The sequence below is a fragment of the Aotus nancymaae genome, unplaced genomic scaffold (assembly GCF_030222135.1).
Source record: "Aotus nancymaae isolate 86718 unplaced genomic scaffold, 86718_ANA_hifiasm-v0.15.2.pri h1tg000053l, whole genome shotgun sequence".
Classification (NCBI taxonomy): Eukaryota; Metazoa; Chordata; class Mammalia; order Primates; family Aotidae; genus Aotus; species Aotus nancymaae.
Window position 1 is genome coordinate 28,951,404 of NW_026988467.1, and position 22,108 is coordinate 28,973,511.

Below are 22,108 nucleotides of genomic sequence, written 5' to 3' on the forward strand. Positions count from 1 at the left end.
TTTTTTTTAGTAGAGACAGGGTTTTGCCATGTTGGCCAGGCTGGTCTCAAACACCTGACCTGAAGTGATCGCCCACCTCAGCCTCTCAAAGTGCTAGGATTACAGGTGTGAACCACCTCGCCCAGCCTGTTTTTTGCTTTTTTATAGTGCAAAAGTCACCCTGTGGGTATTCACAGTTTGTCCCTAACCACTAGAGGTTTTCATGAATGTATCCTTTGTAGCACTCCAGAAAGTCAACTTCTTGACAGAAGCTGTCTCCCAGCATCAGTCAGTACTCAATAACGTGTCAGTTACCAGAGAAGGGGTTATACCCTGATACTTCAATCAATTACTCTGGCAATGTAGAAACCAATAAACAGCTCCAAATAGTCTATGATGTCTTAAATCAAAACAATTCAGGAAGAGACAAGGGAAACAAATAGTGCCTGCTGCAACACTTTCTCATTTCCCTTTGGGAAGATAGAGTTACTTGTTTTCCAAAATGCCATCCCTTAGAAAATGTTTTTTTGTTTTTTTTTTGAGACAAGAGTCTCATTCTGTCACCCAGGCTTGAGTGCAGTGGTGTGATCTCAGCTCACTGAAACCTCTGCCTCCCAGGTTTAGGCAATTCTCCTGCCTCAGCCTCCTGAGTAGCTGGGACTACAGGTGCATGCCACCACACCCAGCTAATTTTTTGTATTTTTAGTACAAAAAATACAGGTCTTGATCTCCTGACCTCATGATCCACCTGCCTCGGCCTCCCAAAGTGCTGGGATTACAGGCATGAGCCACCGCATCTGGTCTTTTATTTTTTTAGACAGTCTTGCTCTGTCACGCAGGTTGGAGTGCAGTGGTGCCATCTCAGCTCACTGCAACCTCCACCTCCCAGGCTGAAGCAATTCTTATGTCTCAGCCTCCCAAGTAACTGGGATTACAGTCGATGCCACCACACCCAGCTAATTTTTGTATTTTTATTTACTTATTATTTTTTGAGATGGAGTCTTGCTCTGTCACCCAGACTGGAGTGCAATGGCACCATTTCTGCTCACTGTAACTTCTGCCTCTGGGTTCAAGTGATTCTCATGCCTCAGCCTCCCGAGTAGCTGGGACTATAGGTCCCAGCTAATTTTTTTGTATTTTTAGTAGAGAGGGGTTTTGTGTTGGCCAGGCTGGTCTCAAACTCCTGACCTCAGGTGATCCACCTTCCTTTGTCCTCCCAAAGTGCTGGGATTACAAGCATGAGCCACAGTGCCTAGCCTAATTTTTGTATTTTTAGTGGCTGGGGGTGGAGAGTTCGCAATGTTGGCCAGGCTGGTCTCAAACTCCTCACCTCAGGTGATCCACCTGCCTCGGCCTCACAAAGTGCTGGGATTACAGGCATGAGCCACTGCGCCCAGCCAGCAATTTTCAGTTCTCTACTTTTTATTCTGGAGGTCCTAAGTTTTAGATTCAGTGACACGTTGCTGTGCCATTCATGCTGCTGGGTGTGCTGGGAATTGTCAATTGGCACTCAGTATTCATTCCCATCTCCTTCTAGTGTCCCTTCCTGTGCTGCAGAATCTGGAGAGTTAAAAAGTCATGGCCAAGATTTGGAAGGTGAAATGAGGTGGAGGCCACCCGCCTGCTGCTTGCTGCTGAAGTATGGCAGCAGAGGTACGAGGAGTCTCTGCAGCAGGGTTGCAGGGTCCAGTCATTAGCCTTGTGGGGGTTGAGAGGCTGTTTCAGGGGCAGCAATGGTGACTGCCATTTCCTGAATCACAGCCACGGCAGTGTGTTGTTGAGCTTAATAAATAGGTACAGTGATGCTGTCCTGATTTCCTACCTTCCTGATTGTAGCAAAAATGGGTAGCTATCGTGGCGGGACAGTTTGGAGTCATTCCTGAAGTCATTCTCAGCCTCCCTGATAATTTGTATTACCTAATTCCTTATATGAATTCTTTTCTGTTTAAACTAGCCAGGTTGGTTTCAACTAAACCTTGAAAGATATACTAAAGTTCAGAGGATCTAATACTAAAGGTTGTGCTGGTCTAGTTGGAGATAATAAGTCCCACAGCAGATTACATCAGATGTAGACATCATAAAGTCCCCAGATATGCCCTATGCCTAGTTGCCAGGGGCATGTCCTATGCAGGTCACCCTAAAAAGCCCTTTTACTTTAGCAGTCTGGAATGTTACTAGGTCAGGATATATGTGCCATAGTCATAAAATTTGGGACCTGAAACTTGGAGCCTGGATGCAGGAGATGTGGAATGAATACCAGGGTGAGTTCTAGGTAGAGTCGTAACTAAGGTGAAGGCATCAATGACACGATTTCCCAGGTTAGAAGATACAAAAGGCTGAGCCCAGAGAAACTTGGTACTCCTCACTACTGATGCTTTCCCTGCTGCCATGATGATCAAAAGTCCTCAGCACCCAAGCTGGCCTTTGGGAACTGGGTGGCAAGGAGAGTCACACTAAGAGGAATGCTGTCCTTCTCTGGGTATCCAGCTTTACAAAAGATATGTAAACTGCTTTTCTGTGATAGATAGTACAGTGGTGTTTGGCTGACGTTTTACCACCTAAAATTATTAAGTTACCTTTAGAGTGATCTGCAATTACGTTTCTGACAAGCTCTAAAAGAGCTCCTAAACCAACTCCTCCATCTCTACCACCTCTACCCTATCCCCAGCTATCAGCATCTATCAGCAGGGGAGAGATCGTGTCTTAATTCCTCCCTGCTTAAGACCTTTCAAAGGTGTTCCTTCACGTTATAAGAAAAAATCCAAACTCCTTAAGGTGGCCTACAAATTCCTATGTAATCTGGCCTTTGCTTCTTTATCCATTCATATTTCCAGTTACCTGGACTGGCTACATAATTTAGGGGGCCCAGTGCAAAATGAAAATGCAGAGTTCCTTGCTCCAAAACTATTGAGAATTGTAAGAGGGTGCCAGGCACAGTGGCTCACGTCTGTAATCCCAGCACTTTGGGAGGCAGAGGTGGGAGGATCATGAGGTCAGGAGATTGAGACTGTCCTGACTAACATGGTGAAATCCCATCTCCACTAAAAAATACAAAAAATTAGGCAGGTATGGTGACATGCACCTATAATCTCAGCTACTTGGAAGGTGAGGCAGGAGAATCGTTTAAACCTGGGAGGCAGAGGTTGCAGTGAGCCAAGATCACGCCACTGCATTCCAGCCTGGGCGACAGAGCAAGGTTCTGACAGAACAAGACTCCGTCTCAAAAAAAATAAAATAAAATAAAAAAATAGTAAGAGGGCAATGGCAGAGCATTAAACTAGGCACCAGCCCCCTCTTAAAAATTTTTTTAAAAATATTTATTTAGATTTTTTCTTTTTATTTATTAGTAATTTAATTTTCTTTCTTTCTTCTCCTTCTTTTTTTTTTTTTTTTTGGAGACAGAGTCTTGCTCTCTTGCCCAGGCTGGAGTGCAGTGGTGCAATCTCCACTTACTGCCACCTCCACCTTCCAAGTTCAAGTGATTCTCATGCCTCAGCCTCCCAATTAGCTGGGGTTACAGGTATGTGCCATCATGCCCAGCTAATTTTTGTATTTTTAGTAGAGACTCAGTTTTGCCATGTTGCCCAGACTGGTCTCCACTGATCCTACCACCTCAGCCTCCCAAAGTGCTGGGAGTACAGGTGTGAGCTGCCGCACCTGGCTCTTTTTGTTTTTTTAAATTTTAAAGTAAGTTTATTAAGTTCGACGATGAAAGCTATCAGAAGAATATTCTCCTGAAAGTAATTTTTTTCTAGAAAAAAAGAAAGGAGAATCAAATCCCTCTGAGCACAGCCACAGATGCTGTGGCAGTCAAGCCTCTCTGCAGATAGGGACAGTCCATTAGTCTGCTGAGTCACTCTCTAGGCCAGCAGGATTGTAGTCTGGATCATCTTCATCATCCTCCAGCTCCAAGTCATCCATTTCTTGGAACAAAGACTCATCTACCTCCACATTGTTTCCAGCATCCTCCAAGAACTGGATATCAGATGTGTCAAGATTATGATCTGTTTCAAATAGTTGTTTCCCACTTAATTAATTTTTTCCTGCTTCTTCTTTCATCCTTTTCTTTTTAATTTCCAAGAGTTCTGCATCAAACTTGGCCTTCCAATTTAAGAAATTGGAGTGCCATGAAATAATTGGTTTCCAGCTTCTTCTTCTGCTTCTTTTCTGTTTCTTTTCTGGTTTTTATCTGATCTACTATTTCATTTAATTTTTCTTGCACAGCTCTCACTAGAGTAAGGATCATCACCACACCAAGATTTTCTTCAGCCTGTGATGCTAGTAATTTAAAAATGTCTCAAACATTATTATCTTCTAGATTTTCCTGGGAGAATATTTCATAATGAGGAGCTTCATCTGGATATTTTTCACTGTATGTAAACTTGAGGGTAGTCTGGACAGTTTCATCATTTTCTCCAGCCTAGATGTCACAGTAATGGTGAAGCTGGGTGGATTTTCTGATAATACTTAGCAGGACCTTGTCAAGTGAAGCACTACTGAAGGAGAATGTGGTATCAGAAGAGTCCATTTATGTTTTGGAAGACTAGTTGTTCGGAGGGTTGGATCAATGTGCAATCAAGCTAGTTAATGATACTCTCAAACCCCTCTTCACTCATCCCCTTAACATCCTCACAGCACAGATGTACTGCTGGTAAGAGAGAATATGCACAGGACTGGAGCTATACAGGAGTAGCTGAGAGACATCTGCCTGTGAAGGAGTCAGGGTAGATGGACTCCAGAGTCTCCAGCTCTTTGCACTGCTCCTCACTGTAATCTGTCATCGTGGCCCTTGCTGTTGCCCATGGATCCCCCAGGCACCTAGACGGCCTGCAGCAGCTCGGCCCTGGGAGAGCGGACTGTGGCCAGGCAGATGCAGGCCTCTTTTTTTTTTTTTTTTAAAGTAAGAAACCTCACCTGGAAGCACCAGCCCTTTCTGAGTGTGTGGCCCTGTGCCACCACATGGGTTGCATGCCCATGAAGCTGGTCTACCTGCCATCTACTTCCTCACCCCAATAGCATCCTCTTGTTTCTTAGACATGTACCAACTGGTTTTCTGTTTCATCTTAGCATGGCTCACTACTCCCCAACAGGGCCTTAGTGGAAAGGGTAGCCATTTTTTTTTTGAGACAAAGTCTCTGTCACCCAGGCTGGAGTGCAGTGGCGTGATCTTGGCTCACTGTAACCTCCACCTCCCAGATTTAAGCGATTCTCTTGCCTCAGTCTCCTGAGTAGCTGGGACTACAGGCGTGCACCACCATGGCCAGCCAATTTTTGTGTTTTTAGTAGAGAAGGGGTTTCAACATGTTGATCAGGCTGGTCTCGAACTCCTGACCTCGTGATCTGACCTCCTTAGCCTCCCAAAGTGCTGGGATTATAGGTGTGAGCCACCACGGCCTTTTGTTTCTTTTGTTTTGAGATAGAGCCTTGCTCTGCTGCCCAAGCTGAAGTGCAGTGGCTGGATGTCCGCTCACTGTGATCTCCGCCTCCCAGGTTCAAGCAATTCTCCTGCCTCAGCCTCCTGAGTAGCTGGGATTACTGGTACACACCACCATGCCCAGCTAATTTTTGTATTTTTAGTAGAGACGGGGTTTCACCATTTGGCCAGGCTGGTCTCGAACTCTGACCTCAGGTTATCCACCCGCCAGCACTCCAGCCTGGGTGACAGAGTGAGATTCCGTCTCAAAAAAAAAAAAAAAAAAAGTCATACTGGAGTAGAGTGAACCCCTAATCCAATATGGTTGGTATCCCTATAAAAATACTTTTTTTTTTTTTTTTTTTTTGAGAGGTAGTATCTCTCTGTTGCCCAGGCTGGAGTGTAGTGGCATGATCCTGGCTTATTGCAAGCAAAAGGAGACATCTGGATATGGAAACATATACAGGGAAAATGCCCTGTAAACATGAAGATGGCCATGTGCAAGCCCAGGAGAGAAGCCTAGAACAGACCCTTCCCTCCCAGCGCCCAGAAGGAACGAACCCCGCCAACATCTTGCTTTCAGATGCCCCTAGGATTGTAAGACAATAAAATCTGTCATTGACGCCACCTGGTTAGTGACACTTAGGTACAGCGACCCTAGCAAACGAATACACCCTTGTTAGAACTAAGCTCCCTCAGAGCGGTAAGCTGCCTTGTTTTGCTCACAGCTGTCCCAGAACGAGCCTGTACGGTCACTTAGCACCTAGTACTGCCATTTATCCTTTTCACTAGTATGTATGAACCGGAGAGCGTGTCAAGGGAAGAGGTGAATCGTTTGTCTTTTGTAACGACTACCCAGTAATGGTAACCGCGGGTATGCAATAAAAACCTGTTGAATCGATGAAACCATTTCACTTATTCCCGGATTTTTGCGGAGAGCGCCGGTAGGTGAAATGTGTGCGGACTGATGAGTCACAGCTCTTATTCCCTGGGCTCCATTAACACCCACGACGTGCTTTTCACTCTCCAGACAAAGAGACCGGTACTTGGCAGGTCCCTCAAGTGGGACTCAAAAGACCGAACCGAGCTGCAGCTTTTCACTATCGTTGGTCCTCGCCCCTTTTGGCATCTTGGTACTTGTAGTTTTGTCCACTCTATCTTTAACCGAAAAGCCAGTGCTGAGACCACAACTCCCATCTCCCTGCGAGCACCGGCGCCTTCAGAGCGCATCCTCCGAGGGGCGCCAGCGCCATTGACCACCCTGCTGGCTCAAGGGCCCGCCTTCACGAGCCCAGACGCTCCTGCGATTGGCCAGCAACCCCGCCTCTCATCGGAGGGCGCCAGGTGAATGAAAGGGGGGCGTGTCGGTGCGCGGTGCTCCGTAGCTGCGCGGCTGGAACCCGCTAGAAGGTGAGCGCCTAGAAGCGTGTTGGCGCTGCCGCTTTCGTTGGTTTGGGGGAGGATTCAGAGCGCCCGGGAGGCTGGCCCGAGATTGGGGTTAGCGGGCAGGGTTGCCCCCTCCCAGTCATCTTCCTTCGGTCCACTTGGCCCTGGCAACTCCTGGGACCTCCACCGCGCGAGCCCTTCCAGAGTGGGGAGAGGCGGGCGCGGCTGTGGGCCCCCAGCTTCCCTGGCATTGGGCTGCCTCCCGCGTCGTCCAGGTGGGGGGTCGCGGCGCCGACTCCTTTCTCCACGGTGAATGGTGCCCCGGCGCGGGGACTCGGCCACACTGGGGAAGTGCCTGCCGCAGCGATGGTCACTTTGTCTGCGGGAGGCAACGGGAGGGGCTAGGCCTCGGGGCCCCACCCTCGGGCGCCGTACCCTGTAGCTGGTTCTGGTGGCCTCCGCAGGTCGCCTGGTGCTGGATAGGGGAGGGTCCACCTGTCTTGCGTGCAATTTAGATGCAGTTGACCCTGAAATTCTTCAAGTGGAAATGGAAACTTCTCCAGTATCGTTCTCCTCCGATCCATGCCTAAAAGAAAGGAGTGACTTCCCCAACCTGTCGCACCGTGTCCTGGAGGGTTTGGGGAGCCTGGTTAGCATAGTGTTTAAGGATGTCAACCCTGGAGTCAGTCGGTTCTCTGTTCCATTCCTAGCTTGGTGATGTTATCTGTGTCTTTGAATCTCAGTTCCTCCTCTGAAGAAGAGGATGTAGAGTATCTGTCCTACTGGGTTATTGTGAGGTGAAAATTAATGTGCTTGTAAAAGGCGGGCATGTTGGCGGTCACCTGTAGTCCCTGCTACTCGGGAAGCTGAGGTGGGAGGATGTCTTGAGCCCAGGAGTTCCAGGCTTTATTGAGCTAGGATCGTGCACTTCAGTCTGGGCAACAGAGCAAGACTGTGCTTCTTTAAAAAAATTAATTTAAAAAGTAAAATGAATATGCTTGTACTTTATACAGTGTTTCATAAGTAATAGAGTCCAATATTTTGCTAAACTTGAGGGGCAGGTGTTTGTTATTCTCAGGTTGGTGGGACTCAGAAAGGGTTGGGTGTGGAATTCAAGGCTGCTTTTGGCCTCTGGACGGAGACAGTCGTGTGATCTGGCTAGGACTCCCTCAAAGGTATATGAGAGTTTGTATTGCAGGTAGTTGTGTTGACATCTGCTGTCTCCTGGAGCACAAGCACTGTATTTGGTTCATTTTTCTATTCTTGGCATCTTCCTTGTGTCAGGCTTTGTATGTAGCAGGTTAACTGTTGAATTGAATTGGAACCATGGGGTGGTTGGGAGGTTCCCTGCCAGAGTGTAGATAGATGTGCTTCTGAGAGCACTCTGCCCTAAGAGCTGCTTTTCTGGGAGCAGTGGTGATCCTCAGCACTCCCCAGGGCAGCAGCACACTTCGGGCAAATGGGGTTGATATAGATAAATATTTACACAATATATACCAAGTACAGGATTGGGGAAAGTTTTGAAGAAAGTACCATATGGATAGATTTTTGCAAAGTCAGGAAGTAGAATAAAAATAATTGCAACAGAAAAAATAATTGCAGTGAGAAAGCCAAAAGAAATTGGTTTTAGGTGCTATTGCTGGAAAGGAGGCTCTTCCAATGAAAGATGGAAGTGCCCTGGGAAGAGGCCCTGTAGATCAGACCATACAACAAGTTAAGAAGTGTTGTGCATACTTCCATATTTTTCTGCGAGGCTTACCAACTCCTTACCCCTCTGCCTGCCTCCTTTTTTTCTTAGTTAACAAAAATGCCAAGGCAGAAGGATCACTTGAGTCCAGGAGTTTGAGACCATGAAGACTAGCCAGGGCAACACAGTGAGACCCCATCTCTACAAAAAATGTTTTAAGAATTAGCTGAGTGTGGTGCTGCATGCCTGTAGTTGCACCTACTTGGGAGGCTGAGGCAGGAGGATCGCTTGAGCCTGGGAGGTCGAGGCTGCAAAAAGCCAAGATCATGCCACTGCACTTCAGCCTGGGTGACAAAGTGAGACCCTGTCTCTAAAGGAAAGAAAAGGAATACATGTACATAGTAAAACATTCCATCAGAAAGGTTTAAAATAAAAGGAAAAAGTCCCTCCACACATTTCTGTACTCCCTCTCCCCAAGGGTGTCTGCTGTTAATTCTTATACAGCCTTCCAACAAAACATATATTTACCAGCAAAAGCATATATGTATTGGATCAACTATACATTTTGTTTTGCATCTTGCATTTTTTTTTTCTTTTAATATATCTTGGTGACTTTTTCACATGAACACAGGGGCAACTCTACACGGTTGCATAATATTCCATTGTGTGATTGTAAAGTCATTGATTTAACTTGTCCTCTATTGATGGACATTCACATTGTTTCTACTTCTGCGCTAGTACAAAAACCTGGTGCAACAAACATCTCCAAACTTACTTATTTTATTTATTTGAGACAGGGTCTTGCTCTGTCCCCCAGGCAGGAGTGCAGGGATGCCATCATAACTCACTGCAGCCTTGACCTCCCAGGCCTAAGCGATTCTCCTGCCTCAGCCTTTTGTGTAGCTGGGACCACAGGTGTGCACCACCATACCTGACAAATCTTTTAAATTTCTCATAGAGACTGAGTTTTGCCACGTTGCCCAGGCTGGTCTTAAACTCCTGAGCTCAAATAATCTACTCACCTCAGCCTCCTAAAGTGCTGGGATTACAGGCATGATTCACTTTGCCCAGTCCTGAACTTATAATTTTTTTTTATTTTGAATTGGAGTCCTGCTCTATCGCCAAGGCTGGAGTGCAGTGGTGCGATGTCAGCTCACTGTAACCTCTGCCTCTGAGGTTCAAGCAATTCTCCTGCCTCAGCCTCCTGAGTATCTGGGTTTATAGGTGTGCACTACCACACCCAGCTAATTTTTGTATTTTTAGTAGAGAAGTGGTTTCACCATGTTTGCCAGGCTGGTCTCGAACTCCTGACCTCAAGTGATCTGCCCCCCCAAAGTGCTGAGATTACAGGCATGAACCACTGTGTACGGCCCTGAATTTATAATTTGATGTATTTTGGGGAATATAGTCAAATGAGTAAATTGATTGCAATGAATTTGCCAGGGCAAAAGGTGTGTATATTTAAAGCTTGATAAATATTGCCAAATTCCCCTCTGCTGTGGTATTCCAAATTGTGTTCCCACCAATACTGGATATTATCACATTGAAAAATGTGATTTTACCAGTCTGATATGTTTTCTTTCAGTTCTAAGAAAAAATAAAATGTAGTATTTTTTCTGTCTCTTGTTTTTCTCTTAGTATTTTGATTGTCAAAGGCAACAGCAGACACTGCTGAGAAGGCTTGGTTGTGTAAGGTTGACTGAAAGGATGGAGAGACAGACCCAGGGTCAGGTTTAGCAAGTTTATTTCAACCTGCCAGGCTGACTGCTTCACTACAGGCAGTGAAGGCAGCAGCCTAGCTTACAGACTATAGACTATAGGGGTTATATAGGGGGTTTGCAGGTGGCTGGGGCTATTCTAAGAAAAACCGCCTCTTGGTTCTTAAATGCTAACATCCTGCTTAATTGGGTTGCCATCCTGGGTTCGAGGGCTGGGTGTGACCACATCCTGGAACCCAGGTGCCCTGTTTGCAAGGTGTGAGGCTGTTTTTGCTGTGAGCTCGGCTTAGCAGGGGAGAACAAGGAGGGGTGTCTATGGGCTTGCCTTGCTGTGACCCTAACATTCCAGCCTTTTGTTTATCTATAATAGAAATGGAGAAGGGGCAACATTTGTTTCTAGCTGCTTCATGCTGAGTAGGGATGCTGGTTGGGGTGAGGCTGGCTTGCAAGTTGGTAGTCCTGGAATACCATCATGTTTTGTATTGTGCTGCGAGTAAAGGCTTATAATTGATTCTGCAAAAACTGGGTGAAAAGGCATAAGAGACAAGGGCCAAAGACCAAGAGGAGGAGCAGAGTTATAGCAGGGCCAAAGAGGGGAAGCAGCCAAGGGGCCCAGGAGCTGAGAGACCAGCCGGGCCAGGAGGGCCAGGCAGAAGAATTGTTTTCTTTTATTTTTGGGGCTCAGTCTTCAAGTCTTTTGACTGCATCTTGCACTATTTGGATTGGTTGAGATAGAAACAACATTATTCATCTAGGAAGACACCGAGACCTCCTTTTTCAGTGGTAAGTAGATCGAGGCCTCTGTGGTTCTGGAGGACAACCGCAGCCAGTGAATCTATTTGTGTTTGGAGGTTAGAAATGGACTTGGCCATGTCCTCTATACTGTCTGTAAGGTCTTTGGAGAGGGAGGGATAGTAGGAGAGAGTTGGAAAGCCCGGCAGTTCCTGTTGCAACGCCTGCAGTCCTGTAGCTATTCCTAGTCCCACAAGCAGAGGTATGAGCTGCACTGCCCAGTGGTGCCAGATAGGAGTGTTGACCAGGATGGGTAAGGATTGTTACCTGGGCTATACTAATTTTTTGGGCTGAGGAATACTAGGGTGCAGATGCCAGTCCAATTAGTGGGGAGGCAAATATAAGTGGAGGTGCCGCTTAAAAAGAAGACACCTTGGGGGGCTGGGTGCGGTGGCTCATGCCTATAATCCCAGCATTTTGGGAGGCCGAGGCGGGTGGACCATGAGGTCAAGAGATCGAGACCATCCTGGTCAACATGGTGAAACCCCGTCTCTACTAAAAATACAAAAATTAGCTGGGCATGGTGGCGCACACCTGTAGTCCCAGCTACTTGGGAGGCTGAGGCAGGAGAATTGCTTGAACCCAGGAGGTGGAGGTTGTGGTGAGCCGAGATGGCGCCATTGCACTCCAGCCTGGGTAACAAGAGTGAAACTCTGTCTCCAAAAAAATAAATAAATAAATAAATAAAGACACCTTGGCTTGGCAGACGGAATTGATTGTGTGTGTTGAAGAGATGTGAAAATTTGTTGTTCTTTAGGAGTCATACTCTCAAAGTCCCTGCGAGTGTGGCTGCAGTGAGTGGGAGTAGGGGTGCATTATGAGGGGTTTGAGTGCCCTGCAGTGCCTTATTTTCCCAGTGTAGTAAGAAGCGTTTGGTGTCTACCAGAATCCAGTGAGAGGAGTTATTGGCAAAGAATGGGTGGAGGAGAGACAGTCTTGAGTTTTAGATGACTCAGTTTCACAGGAGGGCAGCCAGGGATGGAGATTTAAGCAGAAAAGGTGTCTGCCATTGCAGAAGCCTGACTTCTTATTAAGGAGTAGGGTGATGTTGAGTTTTGGGGGACTTGAAAAGCAGAGAGTAGTTTTGAATATGTTTTGATTGGATGACCAGTGGAGGGTTTGAGTTGTAAAGTGAAGTTTACACTGTTGTGGGGGCAGGTGCCCTAGGAGGTGGCCGGTTGGGGAATGGCGTTGAAAGCACAGTGGGGCCTGAGAGAGCAGAGCTGTTTGTGTGGTGACGGGGTTTAGTAGAGGCTAAGTTTGATTGATATTGGGAGTAAGGGAGGTGAGATATGGGTGTATAACAGAACTGCTTGTCCAGTGGGAGATGGAGGTTTGTTATGTTCTGTGAAGGATTCAGAGACTTGTATTAGTTGCTGTAAATTATACTGGAAAGGTCTCCCTAATTGAAAGTGGGGGTGATAGGTTACTCTGGTATGGATCTAGTCTTGTGTGGGGAGAAGGATGGCAGTGTAGGCAGTGTCCGAGACAGAGAGGCACAGTCAACAGTTGCTTGCCAGAGCTGGGTTAGACTGGTTTAGTTGGCACTGAGTTGAGTTGAGACTGTGGTGAAGGTAGCATGCCAAGGGAATGGGGTAGGTGTTGGTGAGAGGGGGTAGGAATAGCAAATAAGCAAAGGGTAAGGATGAAGGTAAAAAACTGGACTTCATCTGGGGTGAAATCACAGAGGGTGCCTTGGAAGATAAGGTCAGTTACCCAATCTAGAAATGGGGAGAGAGTAGGTTCTTTTGGAAAGAACCATGTAATATCCTCCCTGAGACGGTGAAGGAGGAGAATGAAGCGACAAGAAGAACAGAGACAGGGCATAAAAAAAAAAGAGGGAGCAGTTATTTACCAGCAATTGTTATTCCTGCTATTAGTGCAATGATTAGGCAAAAAATGATGGCAATGAAGGCTCTCTGCTTGCTGTTCCATGTTGAGGGGGCTACAGTATATATACCTACTGCAAACAAGAGGGTAAGTGAGGCAGCTCCCCTAAGAAGGATGCAGTAAGCAATTTCCATTTAAGGGTGTTATAACACTTGATTTGTAAGAAAGGAGCAGGAACAAATAGAGAGGGGGTAATTTTGCCTAATTATCTGGTGGCAGTCCCTCTGGAATGGAGGTGAGGAGGAATATGGTTGGCCCGAGAATGACGCTGGAGTATTGACGAGTGGTTGGCGGGGAAGGAGCAGACGGACCAGTAGGGGCCTCAGGGGCCCGTTTTAACCTGGAGAGATGATACCAAGAAGTGTGTCCTGAGAGTTTGGCCACCTTGGGGGTAGTGAGGAGAACCTGGAAGGGGCCTTCCCATTTTGGTTTAAGGCTTTTGGATCAAAGGTTTTTAGAAAAACACATTCTCTTGGGAGTAGGGCCTGGTTAACTGGGCCTTCGTGAGGCCTTGGGAGGGTTCAGTTGGTGTGTTGGCGGAGGAGGTGTCAGCTGAGAGAGAGTGTCGAGAGATATTCTCCTAGTTGAGAGTTAGGAGGGGGCCTGTATTGTAAGAGGAAAGGGCGCCCATACATTAACTCAAATGGGCTGAGGAAGATGGGTGCATTTGGGCTGGCTCTGATTCGGGCTAGAGCTATGGGCAGAAGAGAGGTCCAGGGCTTTTAGACTTTGAGAGTGAGTTTGGCTGACTGAGTTTTAAGGATTCCATTTGCCCTTTTGACTTTTCCAGATGACTGGGGTCAGTATGGGATATGCAGCCGCCGCTGGATGCTGAGGGACTGAGAGGCTTGTTGGGTGATTTGGGAGATGAAGCTTGGGCCGTTGTCTGATTGTATGGACCGTGGGAGGCCCAATCTAGGGATGATTTCTGTTCAGAGAATTTGAGAGACTACTGCAGCCTTTTCTGAGGAGGTGGGGAATGCTTCCACCCACCCAGAGAAGGTGTCTATAAGGGTAAGAAGAAACCTAGGTTTTTTGACAGGAGGCATGTGGGTGAAGTCTACTTGCCAGTTTTCTCCTGGGAGTGATCCTCTTAGCTGGTGTGTGGGGATGGAAGGAGGGTGGAGGGCCCCTTGAGAGGAAGTTACAGAGCATACATGACAGTTTGAGGTTATGTCCTTTAGTGTGGTAAATAGGTGGGGGGAAGAGAAGTAAGGGCAAAGGAAAAGGTACAGGGGGTGTGCGCCAATATGAAAGGACTGGTGAAGAGATGTTAGAATTTCCTCGGTTTGTTTTTGAGGGATGATGAGTTTTTGATTTTTGGCTATCCAGTTCCCTTGGAAGGAGGCTTTTTATTGTAACAATGAAGCTTTCTCGGTGGGAGAATACTGAGGTTGGATTGTGGGGGTGATGAGGAGGAGAGGGGCGGGGCAGAGGAAAGGGAGGCTATTTTGCTGCCTTATCGGCCTTTCTGCTCCTTTTTGAGATTTAATCTGATCCTTTTTGGTGTCCTCGGTAGTGTATAACTCCTGCCTTAGCTGGGCGGTGTGCAGCTTGGAGGAGTTGGTAAATAACCCCTATCATTAGTGATAGGGTTTCCTGCCTAGAATGGGAGTAGGACACCAAGGTATGATAAGGAAATAGTGTGAGAAGACGGTATTAAATAAGGAACAAGTAAGGGGTCTGGTGGCCTATGGACGAGAGACGAGTCCATCAACCTCCACAACTGAGACCTGTGAGGGATGAACTGGTCCTGAAAGTTCAGGTAAAGCCGAGCAGGTGGACTTGGTATTGATTAAAAAAGAGATTGGCTTACCTGCTACTAACCGAGTTACCCTGGGCTCTGATACAGTAATGGCTGATGCGGCCAGGGGCCCTGAGCCCTGTCATTCTTCAGCGGCTAAGCCAAGGAGCTATGGGCATGCAAGAGATTCTTCATCTTTTGTCTTGGTGAAGGGGTTGCGGGTTGGAGGTACAGGCTTTTCTGTCTGCCTGTTGAGAGGACAGTTAGACTTCCAGTGGCCTGTATGCTGGCAGATGGGGCAAGGGCTCTTTGGCGCCTGTGGATTGGGACATGCCCACGCCCAGTGGCCTTCCTTGCTACACTTGAAACATGACCCCAGAGGTGCACTGCTATTGGGTCTTTTGTGCCCCTGGGTGCCATAGCCAGGCTGTTTAGGTTGGCTGATGGCTGCTGCTAGAAGCTGGTGTTTACCACAATCTCTTTGGGCCTTGTTTATTTTACTTTGTTCATCCCTGTTATTGAAGACCTTGAAGGCCAGGTTGAGGAGGCCTTGTTGTGGGGTTTGAGGGCCATATTCAGCCTTTTTAAGTTTGTGCCGGATGTCTGGAGCAGACTGGGAGATAAAATGAGTGTTAAGAACTATATTGCCTTCTTGAGGGCAGGATTAACACAGGTATATTTTTGGAGGGCCTCTGTAAGGTGGGAAAGAAACTGGGAAGGATTTTTGTTTGCCTTTTGGGAAATTTCTTTGAATTTTTCAAATTTACAGCCATATGGGCAGCTTTGTTAAGGCCTGTCATGAGGCAAGTAATCCTGTGGTTATGAGATGCCTGGCTGGAATCTCTAGGCTGATTTTCCCAGGCCAGCTCCTCTTGGGGGACAGCAGCCACCCCTGTGGGTTCAGTAGGGTCCTGCTGATGAAGGTCATCAGCATGTGCCTGTACCACAAACCACACTCTTTTGTTCTCTTTTGGAAGGAGGGTAGAAGAGAGGATAATATGGAGATTATGCCAAGTGAGTTCTTAAGACTACTGAGTAAGATATTTAAATTCTTTGATGTAAGTGTCTAGATTGGAAGAGAAGGACCTGAGGCATTTTTCAATTTGGGAGAGATCAGATAGAGAGAAGGGAACATGAACGTGGACAATGCCTTCTATCCCTGCTATTTCTTAAAGGGGGAGTAAGGGAGTTGGCTGCGGGGGATGCTGGGCCTGGGATTGGGTATGGGGTGTAGATGGAGAGGAGTTGGAGTCAGAAGCAGGGGGATTGGAGAGTGGAGGGGACAAAGGAATAGCTGGAACTGGGGTGTAAGGCGGAGGTTCGGGCATCCTGGTAGAGGCTCGAGGCGTTGGTGGAGAGGAGGGAATCAGCTGGGTTGAAAGAGGATGGATGCATTGCCTGCCAGGGCTGTGGGAGGGGTTGAGTTGGGTTTTGATCAGGTGAGGAGGATTTGCAAAGTGGAGCAGGACTGACAGAGGGAGGGGCGGTTGCAGAGGCTAAAGAAAGCCTGAACATAGGGAACCTCAGACCATTTACCATTGCGGTGGCAGAAATTGTCAAGGTCCTGGAGAATGTTGAAGTTTAAAGTGCCATTCTGAGGCTACTGAGAACCATTGTCTGATTTATATTGGGGCCAGGCCATATTACAATAGAAAATTAATCTCTTGGGCCTGACTTCAGACCAGAGACCAAGGGTGTCCAGATTTCAGAGGAGGCATCCTAAGGGGGTAGTTTTAGATGGAACGGACTGTCTGGACCCCGGGGTGAAGAGGAGGAGGAAGAGGAGGAGGCTGCCAAAGAGAAGGAAGACAGGAGAGAGCATCCTCTGCCCTGTTTCCTTCACCTAAGACAGTGAATTTGGAATAGTAGCTGTTGAATTAGGCATCCCCAAGATGACAGGACTGAGGCCCCTGGGGCCAGAAGGGTGTCCTCGGCCTAGTGCTGAGACTTTCAGACAGAAAATGGACAGACAGTTGAGGAACCTGGGTGAAGGCAAACCTCTATCCAACTTAACCAGCTGGGAGGTGATAATTTGGATGGAGATAACCACAGTTGGTAATAGAGGTCTGAGGTTTCCTTCCTGGGTCTGGAAAAGGGTTCAGGATGGGTGGTAGGGGTGTAGCCTTGGAGCAGGGAAAGAGAGAGAGAGAGAGAGACAAAGAGCGGCCAGCACCTACTCCTGTCCTGGGTTTCGGCACCAAAATGTAAGGTTGACCAAAAGGATGGAGAGACAGACAAAGGGTAAGGTTTAGCAAGTTGATTTCAACTGCCAGGCTGGCTGCCTCACCACAGGCAGTGAAGGCAGCAGCCTGGCTTACAGACTATGGGGATTATATAGGGGGTTTGCAGGTGGCTGGGGCTAATCTAAGAAAAACTGCCTCTTGGTTCTTAAGTGCTAACATGCTGCTTAATTGGGTCACCATCCTGGGTTCAAGAGCTGGGTGCAACCACATCCTGGAACCCAGGTTCCCTGTTTGCAAGGCATGAGGCTGTTTTTGCTGTGAGCTAGGCTTAGCAGGGGAGAACAGAGAGGGGGGTCTATGGGCTTGCCTTGCTGTGACCTTAATAGGTTGGAGCAGTGGGAAGGGGTGACAATGTCAGTGAAGCCTTAGTCCTATGAAAGTTTTGATTGAGGTCGGGCGCAGTGGCTCATGCCTGTAATCCCAGCACTTTGGAAGGCTGAGGTGGCTGGATCACAAGGTCAGGAGATCAAGACCATCCTGGCTAACAGTGAAACCCCGACTCTACTAAAAAAAAAAAAAATTAAAAAAAAAAAGTTTTGATTGATTTATTTGGTAATAGCAGAATTTTTCAGATATCTGAAAGTACTTTTTTTTTTTTTTAACTGAAACGTTAACTTTAACTACTTTGGATAGGAAAAAAATCCTAAAATTATGACATAACTTCCTTGAGTTTAAAATGAATATTAAGATAGGAATCTTCTTAATGCCTTAGGCCCATCAATTATAGTTCTGGGCTATAATTTAGTGATGTCCTTAGGCCATTTTGTATATGTAGAAGCATTTAATACCCTTAGCTAAATGGCCTCCAGCTGATATTTTGAAAAAATTTCTAAGTATGCCTTTTATAGCTTTTTTACTTTTTCATAACTGTCAGTTTTCATTTTTAAGTTTGTCAGTTTACTGTATTTGCTTACAGAGGCTTCTCTCCAGTCTCCTCTGAATTGGTTCTCTAGTTTCTAAACTTTATCACTTGTTATGAATACATACAAAGTAGGTATAAGTTGACATTTAATAAGGTTGCAGTAAGTCTTTCATGGGTAAAGCCTGCACAATTAATGCATAAGCCTTGGATTTTGCCAGTGGAGGGACCCTTTACTGGGGCAAGGGGTGCCTGATTTCTTATTGGGAAAGGTATTGGTGTGTTCCATTTGTGGAGAGGAAGAGTGGTTAAAGAGCTGTTAGCAGTGGTTTCAACTCAGACCAGCTAAAACAAAAAGGAACTTAATTGGCTTCTGGCACTGCTTGAGTTGGGGCTCTGATGTTGTCCCCAGGTTCCATCAGCCTGAGCTGGGCAGTCATTTTTGTTAGGCTGGTTTCCCTGGTGGTGTAGCAGCAGCATCCTTCACATCCTGCATCCCACAGAGCAGAGAGTTTTTGGAAGTTCCAGCAAATGTTTTATTGCTTTTCATTGGCTCTGAAAGCCACATGGCCATCTCCGAGCCAATCACTTGGTCAGAGGGTAGGATGCGTTAATTATATTAGCTTACATTATAGTTTACACACTTGGTGCTTGGGGATGGCACCAGCTTTATGCAAAGCATGTTGGCCAAGAATTGGGGAAGGACGCTTCCATCAAAGCCAAAAAGGGCACTAGAACCAAAAGAATGGGGAATGCATGTTGGCTAGCCCAAGAATCCACCAAATACTTCAGTGTAATGATGATAAAAGGAGACCAGTCTCATTCATGATCAGTCTGGGCAACATGATGAAACCCCATGTCTACTAAAATACAAAAAATTAGCCGGGCATGGTGGCATGCACCTGTAATCCCAGCTACTCGGGAGGCTGAGGCAGGAGAATCGCTTGAACCCAAAAGGCGGAGGTTGCAGTGAGCTGAGATCATGCCATTGCACTCAAAGTTCTGGATTGGGACACTGGAGGCTCTGTGTGGTAGCTTCCGCTTGTAATCTCAGGACTTTGGGAGGTGGAGGCAGGCTTGAGGCACAGAGCTTGAGACCAGCCTGGGCAACATAGCATGACTGCCATCTCTACAAAAAAAAATTTTTTTAATTGGCCAGGCACAGTGGCACACACCTTTAGTCCTAGATCTTGGGAGGCTGAAGCAGGAGGGTTGCTTGAGCCCAGAAGTTTCAGGCAGTAGTGAGCTATGATTATACCATTTGCACTCCAGCTTGGGCAGCAGACCAAGACCCTGTCTCTAAGAAAGAAAACCAGTTTCAGATTGATACACTAAAGACTCAACTATACTTCTTCTTTTTTTTATTTTTTATTTTTGAGACACAGTCTCTCTTGGTCACCCAGGCTGGCGTGCAGTGGTGTGATCTCAGCTCACTGCAACCTCCACCTCCCAGGATCAAGCAATTCTCCTGCCTCAGCGTCCCGAGTAGCTGAGACTACAGGCACCTGCCACCACACCAAGCTAATTTTTGTCTTTTTAGTAGAGACAGGGTTTTACCATGTTGGCCGGGCTGGTCTCAAACTCCTGACCTCGGGTGATTCGCCTGTCTTGGCCTCTCAAAGTGCTAAGATTACAGGTGTGAGCCACCATGCCCAGCCTCAACTACAATTCTTAGATGTGGATATTTTCTATATTTTGAGCCTTGAAGAAAGTAGAATGTAGTACATTAGAGCATTGGCTCTGGAGGCTAATAGACCTGATTATGAGTCCTGGATCTGTTACAGCTGGGTCATCTCCTACCCTCAATTTCCTTAACAGCACAAGGGAGACAATATTAATATTTACTTGTAAGGTTTTTATAAAAATTCATTGAAATAATTCATGTAAAACAACACTGTGCTCACATGCAGTTAGCTATAGTTATTTTTGGTTGTTTTTCATAAATTAACTCAGTTGATAACCTCTGGTTTTTGTTAGAGCCAAAGAAGCCATTGTTATCATTATTATTATTACTATTATTATTATTTTTGAGACAGAATCTCACTCTGTCACCTAGGTTGGAGTGCAGTGGTGCGATCTTGGTTCACTGCAGCCTCCACCTCCTGGGTTCAAGCAATTTTCCCACCTCAGCCTTTCTAGTACCTGGGATTACAGGCCTGGCTAATTTTTGTATTTTTAGCAGAGAAGGGGTTTCACCATGTTGGCCAGGCTGGTCTCAAACTCCTCACTTTGAGTGATCCACCTGCCTTATCCTCCCAAAGTGCTGGGAAGCCCATATCCTGAAGACACTATTGGACCACTGGTTTTGGAAAAATTGTTTAAAAATTTAAAAAGAAATCTTATTTGTAAATGTTGGGACTTGTGATTTAACTTAAGAAAAATCTTGGCAGAGATACAGGCTTACTCCGGAGCAGCAGCAGCTGGCGGAGCAATGGAGATGCAATCCTATTATGCCAAGCTTTTGGGGGAGCTGAATGAACAGAGAAAGAGGGACTTTTTCTGTGACTGCAGCATCATTGTGGAAGGGCGGATCTTCAAGGCCCACAGGAACATTTTGTTTGCTAACAGTGGCTACTTCCGAGCCCTGCTCATTCACTATATCCAGGACAGCGGGCGGCATAGCACTGCCTCCTTGGACATTGTCACCTCTGATGCCTTCTCCATCATCTTAGATTTCCTCTATTCTGGGAAGTTGGATTTGTGTGGGGAGAATGTGATTGAAGTGATGTCAGCTGCCAGCTACCTGCAGATGAATGACGTGGTGAACTTCTGCAAGACATATATCAGGTCATCCCTCGACATTTGCCGAAAGATGGAGAAGGAGGCTGCTGTGGCTGCAGCGGTGGCAGCGGCAGCGGCGGCGGCTGCAGCAGCAGCGGCAGCAGCAGCTCATCAGGTTGACAGTGGAAGCCCCAGTTCATGCCGAGAGGGGACCTCCTGTGGTACCAAGAGCTTGGTCTCCTCTCCAGCCAAAGGAGAAAAGAGTGTAGACTGCCTGAGAGAGTCCCCTTGCGGTGACTGTGGAGACTGCCACCCCTTGGAACTGGTGGTGAAAGACAGCCTTGGCTGTGGCTCGGCTGACAGTGACCTCTCTACTCCACCCAAACAGATAGAGCCCAAGGTAGAATTTGATGCTGACGAAGTGGAGGTGGATGTTGGTGAACAGCTGCAGCAGTATGCTGCCCCACTGAGCCTGGCCCACGTGGAGGAGGCCTTGCCCAGCGGCCAGGCGGTTGACTTGGCTTACAGCAACTACCACGTGAAGCAGTTCCTGGAGGCGCTCTTGCGCAACAGCGCTGCCCCAAGCAAAGATGATACGGACCATCACTTTTCTCGGAGTTTGGAGGGAAGACCAGAAAGTGCAGGAGTAGCCATGAGTTCCATGATGGATGTCCAGACTGACTGGTATGGAGAGGACTCAGGTGAGTCTCCTCAGCATTCATCATCCCTGCCAGTCATTTAGTACATACTGTCTGTTCCTTGTGTTCTCCCATCATCATGATCATTATCACCATCATCATTGTCACTACCAACATCATCAGTACTATCATTACCAGTACCATAATCATCATTACCAGTATCACCAGTACCATCATCATCAGTACCACCATCATCACTATCATCATCACCAGTACCATCATCATCATTACCATCATCACTATCATCATCACCAGTACCGTCATCATTACCATCATCACCAGTACCATCATCATCACTACCATCATCATCACTGTCATCATCACCAGTACTGACATCATCAGTATTATTATCATCATTACCATCATCACCAGTACCATCATCATCACTGTCATCATCACCAGTACCATCATCATTACTATCATCATCACCAGTACCATCATCATCATTACCATCATCACTATCATCATTACCAGTACCGTCATCATTACCATCATCACCAGTACCATCATCATCACTACCATCATCATCACTGTCATCATCACCAGTACCGACATCATCAGTATTATTATCATCATTACCATCATCACCAGTACCATCCTCATTATCATCATCATCACTATCGTCACCACCAGTATCATCATCATCAGTACCATCATCACCGGTACCATCATCACTGGTACCATCATCATCACTGTCATCATCACCAGTACCATCATCTGTATTATTATCATCACTACTCTCATCACCAATACCATCATCACCAGTACCATCATCCTCATTATCATCATCATCACTGTCATCACCAGTACCATCATCATCAGTATTATCATCACTATCATCATTACCAATACCATCATCACCAGTACCATCATCAGTCCCATCATCACCAGTCCCATCATCATGATTACTATCGTCATCACCAGTACCATCATCATTACTATCATCATCACCAGTACCATCATCATCATTACCATCAT

At 46.6% G+C, this 22,108-nt stretch overlaps 1 protein-coding gene and 1 pseudogene across 12 annotated transcripts in view; one reads left to right on the forward strand and one right to left on the reverse strand.

Moving 5' to 3' along the window:
• Positions 1-3,819: 3,819 nt before the first annotated feature.
• LOC105709453 (RWD domain-containing protein 1-like) lies at positions 3,820-4,760 on the reverse strand (annotated as a pseudogene).
• A 1,987-nt stretch (positions 4,761-6,747) lies between these two features.
• ZBTB8B (zinc finger and BTB domain containing 8B) overlaps positions 6,748-22,108 on the forward strand; it is a 30,668-nt gene continuing 15,307 nt past the window's right edge. For 2 of the 12 annotated variants that reach the window (XM_064363629.1, XM_012440763.3), the window contains exons 1-2: positions 14,637-16,850; positions 20,102-21,133. In XM_064363629.1, the coding sequence (XP_064219699.1) occupies positions 16,832-16,850; positions 20,102-21,133 (1,051 nt within the window). In that variant the 5' untranslated portion in view covers positions 14,637-16,831. The other 10 variants (XM_064363634.1, XM_064363633.1, XM_064363635.1 and 7 more) reach the window with 10 other exon arrangements.